The sequence below is a fragment of the Oncorhynchus tshawytscha genome, linkage group LG15 (genome assembly GCF_018296145.1).
Source record: "Oncorhynchus tshawytscha isolate Ot180627B linkage group LG15, Otsh_v2.0, whole genome shotgun sequence".
Classification (NCBI taxonomy): Eukaryota; Metazoa; Chordata; class Actinopteri; order Salmoniformes; family Salmonidae; genus Oncorhynchus; species Oncorhynchus tshawytscha.
In genome coordinates, this window is record NC_056443.1 from 13,567,682 (window position 1) to 13,575,177 (window position 7,496).

Here is a 7,496-nt window from a genome sequence, read left to right on the forward strand (position 1 = left end):
GCAACGTGACTACAAAATATCTCAAAAGTTACCTGTAATCTTTGACAAAACATTTCAAACTACATTTGTAATACAACTTTAGGTATTTTTTTACGCAAATAATCGATACAATTAAAGACGGGATGATCTGTGTTCAATACAGGAGGAAAACAAACTGTAGCTAGCTTTCTGGTCAAGCGCCTCTATCTCACAGTACACTACAAGTTACCCCCGTTCTGGATGGCCGTACTTCATTACACAAAGGAAAAACCTCAACCAATTTCTAAAGACTGTTGACATCCAGTGGAAGCGGTAGGAACTGCAAGAAGGTCCCTTAGAAATCTGGATTCCCAATGAAACCCCATTGAAAAGGAGTGACCTCAAAAAAAAAATCTGAATGGTTTGTCCTCTGGGTTTCGCTTGCTAAATAAGTTATGTTATACTCACAGACATGATTCAAACAGTTTTAGAAACATCAGAGTGTTCTCTATCCAAATCCAAAATGCATATCTTATCTTCTGGGGATGAGTAGCAGGTAGTTGAATTTGGGCATGCTTTTCATCAAATTCAGAATGCTGCCCCCTATCCTAGAGAAGTTAAACAAACTTTCTATGGGGCCCGAAGATTGCTAATGAGTTAATTGTTACATGATTCATTTAAACACGTAATAATTCAACATAGTTACTTGGTTTTATAAAATAACAGTCATCACATTAAAGATAGTCACATCATGACACCATACTGGGCGGCAACGTTCTTATCCCTTGTTTAGTGGCTAACCAACTCGGCTAACTTACAGTCACGTCAAAAACAACAGTATCTGCATTTGCATAAGCTGTTTTCTAGTGACATTTATTTGGATACATCCATAACAATGAGCTAATGAGGCGCGATTCTGCCAGGCAAAAAAAATTGCTTTCCCATCAGGACACTTGAGGAGCTAGCCAAAAACATAGCTAACACAATCACTTCAAACACTGAAGCTGTTGTTAGCAGTTGGTGTTATTCTTCAATAACAGACCCCAAAGCAAATCAGGGGGAGAAAAATATATTTATTCAAAGAGAACAAATCATAGTTGTTATGCTGGAAAGTAGATGGTTGATGTTCATTCTTCCCTGTCCTCAGTGTTTTCTCCACTGAACAAAGAGACAGGAGTAGTTTATAACCCAAACCTAGCCTGTGGTTGACCAATTATAAATCCTTGCAGTAAAATTGGGCCAATAGTCAAATATCTCATTTCAGGCTCAATGTATAGACAATTCGGACGAATGAGAACTTGCCACATGTAGCTTTGAGTCCTGTTCTGAAATTTCTCCCACAACTACAATAGGTCTATGGGTAATGTGTTAAACATAGTCATCATTTCATCCTCTGCGTTGTGTATTTATCTTTGAATATTCTTACACTGTAAAGACTGCAAACTAGCGGCACTTTGTTTTACCTATTGACATTTCTTTGTATATATCCACTAAATTTATGCCAGCCGATTCAAGATGTAGACTGACAGAGAAATGCTGCCTGCCTGTCCGTCTCGTCCTGACTCCTAACCGTTCATTACTATGGACAGCTGGAGATCGAATTTGAATATTGAAACAATCAGACAGTGGATTGCGCAGTCAGACGGAACAGAGTAAATAGGCATTTTAATATCATAGATTTAGCCGGTGGTAACTTGTGGAATAGACACCGGCTAGAGTGAGCATTTAACCAATCAGCATTAGACCCACCCGTTGTATAATTCCCTATAACGCATGGTATATCTGCACAGTAGCATTCAATGGCTATAGTTAATTCTTACATATTCTGTGTTTGAGCTGCTTTTGAAAGCAAAATTCTAACTAAAAACATATTTTCATAATAGCAAGCTAGGACAGATGGCTTGGTTAGCTAAACTAGCAAGTATGTTTGGTTACCAAGGCAACTACTGTAGCTATCTAGTAAACTTGCTAGCTATTAAAACAGTGAAGGCGTTAAATTATAACCATGGAATGAAAGGGATAATCAACTTGAGGCTCTATGCTTTCTCTGGAAAATAATGCAACTCGGTGGAAGGTTAGTTCCATTCCACTAGCACGTTGTGGAACACACCTTCCACATAGTTCATTATTTTCCATAGAACGCATAGCCCCTCGTTAATTATCCCTTACATGTTGTGATACAGAACCAGAAGAGGCTGGTGAGAGGAGCTATAGGAGGATGGGCTTATTGTAATGGCTGGATCGATTATGTCCTAGCCATTACAATGAGCCCATCCTCCTATAGCTCTTCCCACCAGCCTCCACTGTACAGAACACTGTTACAAATGTGAATGTAGCATGGCAAAGCACAAAAGGAAATAACTACATGACAGGGTATTGACATGAGTTGTAAGAATGTAGAAGTGTGAATACATAGCACAAACCTATGCTGATCCACACCTAACATTTGCCAATAGAGGGCTGATGCAATGTACTACCACTATCACAAAAACATTTCTCACACTCCAGAGCCTACATGTTCTTGTGTGCATGTGTCGACCAATAGCACTTACAGTGAGCGTGGCTCCAGACTGGAAGAGCTCATAGGGGTAGAGGATCCTCTCGAAGTGGGACCGCAGCAGAGAGCCCATACCCTTCCCTGGGGGGAAACCCATCCTGCTGCCCACCTTGGACCATCTCTTCTCCTTACACACGGTATCAAAGCCTCCCTCGGAGGAGACAATCTGAAATACAATGTGTTTTAGTAAGATGGTTATAGTTGACTCACACACAAAAAGCATATTTTCAGAATAGTAAGGAGACATTCAAATGTACACCAGCACTTAGCACCTCTGCTGTCCTAAAACAAAATCCAAAACAACTCTACTTACTCCTAAGATATAAATAAATCACAGCATACTTACAAACACACCACATGTTTCTAAAAACAGTATACTGTTCAGGTGAATGGTCCGACTCCGGTCTTACCTTGCTGAGCTGGTACAGATCGAGGATCTTCCTCTCCACATGAGGGAAGCGCAGCCTGGACCCCTGCAGTTCCCAGAACTTGGCAATCTGATCCAGGAAGTTGAGCTTGACCCGAGTGAGGGCCTGAAAGCAATGGGAGAGGTGAGTTAACGGTACAAAGTAGAGGTCGCCCGATTAATTGGAATGGCCGATTAATTGGGGCCGATTAATTGGGGCCGATTTCATAACAATTGGAAATCGGTATTTTTGGGCGCCGATTTTTTTTTTTTACACCTTTATTTAATCTTTATTTAACTAGGCAAGTCAGTTAAGAACACATTCTTATTTTCAATGATGGCCTAGGAACGGTGTGTTAACTGCCTTGTTCAGGGGCAGAACGACAGATTTTCACCTTGTCAGCTCGGGGGGATCCAATCTTGCAGCCTTACAGTTAACTAGTCCAACGCAATAACGACCTGCCTCTCTCTCGTTGCACTCCACAAGGAGATTGCCTGTTACGCAAATGCAGTAAGCCAAGGTAAGTTGCTAGCTAGCATTAAACTTATCTTATAAAAAACAATCAATCATAATCACTAGTTAACTACACATGGTTGATGATATTACTAGATATTATCTAGCATGTCCTGTGTTGCATATAATCTGACTGAGCATATAAGCATACAAGTATCTAAGTATCTGACTGAGCGGTGGTAGGCAGAAGCAGGCGCGTAAACATTCATTCAAACAGCACTTTTGTGCGTTTTGCCAGCAGCTCTTCGTTGTGCGTCAAGCATTGCGCTGTTTATGAATTCAAACCTATCAACTCCCAAGATGAGGCTGGAGTGACCGAAGTGAAATGGCTGGCTAGTTAGCTCGCGCTAATAGCATTTCAAACTTCACTCGCTCTGAGCCAAGGGGTGGTTGTTTCCCTTGCTCTGCATGGGACGCTTCGATGTGGTGGCTGTTGTCGTTGTGTTGCTGGTTCGAGCCCAGGGAGGAGCGAGGAGAGGGACGGAAGCTATACGGTTACACTGGCAATACTAAAGTGCCTATAAGAACATCCAATAGTCAAAGGTTAATGAAATACAAATGCAATATGTAGGCTAAGCTACAACTTTTCTGACCCTAAAAACCCTTCCTAAAGTAGACCTAGGCCTACCACCCATTCAAGCCAGTGCTGTTAACTCAGTCATTGTATTCAAGAGTGCTGCCCCAAAAATGTGACGGCAGCTGCAGTCAATGCACATAAGGTCTGCACTGTCAAGCCACACCAACGTACAGGTTACCTCACAAAAAAAAGGTAACCTATTCAGACTACCATAACATATAATAACATACATACAAAATAACATACATCAGTGAATGACTGACAAACTCATTTGAATAACTAGCTTATTTGACTACTTACTTAGGCAATAACTATATTTAACTAGGCAAGTCAGTTAAGAACAAATTCTTATGTACAATGACGGCCTATTTAGGCCTATACCTTATAACGACTACATACATGCTACCTAACTGCATTTCCAATATAGCCTTCACAGTGTTGTAACTAGGTGCAGTATACTTACCTCCAATTCATTGAGTCTCTGGACTCTGGGAGTAAAGCGGAAGTTGCGCACGTCGCAGGCAAAAGGAGGTGTCCAGTCCTAAAAGACAAAAGAGAACAATGGAAAACCAAATGAACAACTTTGGTTCAGATTTTCATATGACTAAGTAATGTGGAAGTAAAAGCAACAACAAAAATAGAAAATACTTTTCAAAATAAACATTACATAATACTATTCAAATCCCCTTTTCACATAAATAATATAGGGATGTGTGGATACAGATTTGGAAGGCTTCAGCCCAGGAAATTGGATGTAAAAAATAAAAATGAAAATCTAAAATGTTAAAATCCACCCAACAATACCAGAATACTGGATATGACACAAATAATAATTTAAGTCCCTGTAGTCTAATTGCTTTAAAATGGGCACAGACTTATCCCCAAATGACAAATAATACTGGAGCAGTGCAGTAAAAGAAAACCTCCCAGAAGCAACTGTCAAGTTTAAGTGTGGGTGCAAAATTGACCAAATTAAGAGGGTTAGCCTAATCACCCAAATGTTCTGTGTGGGAAATGGGAATAAAAGAGAATAAGGCCAATATTAGACATATATTTGATTTGCACAAGGCCAAACAATAAAACATGAAAAGTTGGGCATTTGGGTACTAATTTAACTTCCTGCCACTGTAGGCCTATCCCAAACCATGAAAATAAATAAATATATATATAAAACGCTTCACAGCTGCATACATGGATATTGCTCATATTGTAGTCATATGATGTAGCAAAGACTTGGAAATCTAGGCCATCAAATGAAAAGCAACTAGGAATTGGTATATCAAATTGTTAATAGTTTAAAAAAATATCTAGACATCTAATTCGTGGGACGTTACTTGATATCCCGAATGTAACAGTTGCGATCTGTCCAGAAGACACACACAAAAAAACACAGAGAGTCAGACGGGAGTCTGGAATTGAGGCCGCTATTTTAAATGACGACTTTACTTTAACTGTTTGGCTAAATATAAACATCCAAAATCATTGTTCAAATAAACTGAGAAACAGACAAGAAATTTTACCTCCACACATGAAAAATTAAACGAGAAATGTCGTTACTCGACAAAAAATGTGCGTGGGCTAGGCCGAAAATACCATAAATAGATGACAACAAGGGCACAAACCAATGCAGGCGTAAATCTTAAAATGGAAGCAATGTGTTATATTCCAAAACCATAAACAGTGAGGTTACCTCTGGCGGTCGAATTTTGCAGATGCCAGTTCTCTCTGCAATAGGTCGAATCTTGTTTATAAATCCTAGTGGATCCGAAAAATCTTCCCAACTCGGCTCAAAAACTGGGCACTCGGGAGGGGGTACGAATTCAGCAAAATCAGACATGATGAAATCACAAATTATATTTTCTTTAAAAAGCCAATAGTACTTGTGTTTAAAATCTATTGTGTTGACATCTGTGAGTGACATCAGTCCATGATTAGGTTATCTTTCAATTAGCACACATATTGTTGCTTCGGGAACTTCTCCTTCATGTTCACGATTGTTAAAGTCTCAAGAAAAATAATTTCAATGAAGACAATTTCTTGATATGCCAACAGCTGGGCGACATGACAATATTGTTGAGTTGACGTCTCAAAGACAAAACTGTAAAAGATCAAAAATACATTTCCAGTCCTATTCCAATTTTAGGAAATTGCTGGGCCAAGCCGGGCGGCGTCCAACCCACCACTCCAGTACATCAACGTTAACTGAAAGCCTGAGAACTACCTGGGGCGCAGGACATCAGTCAAAAGCGCCATCACTCCCCTTTAAAATGTGGACATATGATCCCGCAACAAAATAAAAACGGCCCCAAAAAAATATAATGTATAACTATTCTAAGCTCCATATTAACCCAATAAACATTTCCCATCATGTGCGATTTCACTTTTGAATATCCATTGGTTGTGACATCTTCATGTGCCAGGAAAAGGCATTATTTCATCCAGATTTCGCAATTTTATCAATGTAAAGTTGCGCCTTAGTGGTCGTCCAATCCAAATATGACGTTCTTCAGTAGTTTCAGGCTAAATGAGTGCAACCCTCTTCATCCGAAGAGTAGTTCGTGACCATCAACATCGAAACCTGAGCAGTTAGCTTAGCAATTAGCGCACATTGTTGATCAAACCACGTCCACTGCGACGTCCATTCAATTGAAGGAGAACGTTAGCTAGCTCGTCGCTATACAACAGGCGGTGGGGTTCCGTGGAGGTGAAGGGTCGACATTCCCGATGCAGCAACAGACGTTAATTGCTCCACAATAAACCGGACGACGAGCTAATTTAAACCATTTTCATGCACACGGTTCTTTTGCTTCGTGTCACCCGAGTACTTTTGTAGTTGCTGTTGTCATTAAAAACGACGATACTTCCTAGCTAGCTAAGTTAGTCTAGCCACACTGTGCTGTGACTGCTTGCTAGTTGCTGGCGAATAACTTCGTATGGTGTCTTTTAGTGTGCTCGCACAGTTCTGGAATATACATTTCAGGATAAACATTTCGTATAAAATTGTTCTGTAGATGCATATGTTGCTCGACGCTATTAACTTTCAAATATTGTGTTTGTATATATATAAATATTGATATCTCCCAGCTTTCTTTTACTAGCAACGACCATATCACTACCGTGTAACAATAATATACCAATACTCCACTTCCGCCTCCACATCCGCTTCAAGAAAACTAGAACCATGGTTTTACTTACTATTTCCCTCTATACAAAATCATATGGCTCCAGATATGTACATCAGCATTTATGGTAAATTAGTTGTAGATTTGTAAGGAACTACTACGTTCATAACCAAGTGGGGGGAAAACCCATCGTCTCCAGTGGTGCTTTCATGACAACTGGGATTCGGGAAAAAACGAGGTCAATCGTGACTTCAGTGATATTCAAATCGGAGAAGTGTAGGATTCCAGAGTTTTCCGACTTGTAATTCCGTGTAGGATGCCTGTTCAAAACAATGTATCCTGCTCGAAACATTTTTCCGGAA

At 40.0% G+C, this 7,496-nt stretch overlaps 1 protein-coding gene across 7 annotated transcripts in view; it reads right to left on the reverse strand.

Annotated features, from left to right (window-relative positions):
- The window catches only part of LOC112214450 (lysine-specific demethylase 5A), a 91,645-nt gene extending 84,510 nt beyond the window's left edge, over nucleotides 1-7,135 (reverse strand). For all 7 annotated transcript variants that reach the window (XR_002948116.2, XR_002948114.2, XM_042298176.1 and 4 more), the window contains exons 1-4: nucleotides 5,703-7,135; nucleotides 4,476-4,553; nucleotides 2,926-3,048; nucleotides 2,511-2,681 (exon numbers count right to left, since the gene is read on the reverse strand). Coding sequence is in view for 5 of the 7 variants with exons in the window: in XM_042298176.1 (XP_042154110.1) it covers nucleotides 2,511-2,681; nucleotides 2,926-3,048; nucleotides 4,476-4,553; nucleotides 5,703-5,933 (603 nt within the window). In the remaining 2 variants the exon portion in view is untranslated. The remainder of the gene's footprint in view (nucleotides 1-2,510; nucleotides 2,682-2,925; nucleotides 3,049-4,475; nucleotides 4,554-5,702) is intronic.
- Between the last annotated feature and the right edge of the window lie 361 nt (nucleotides 7,136-7,496).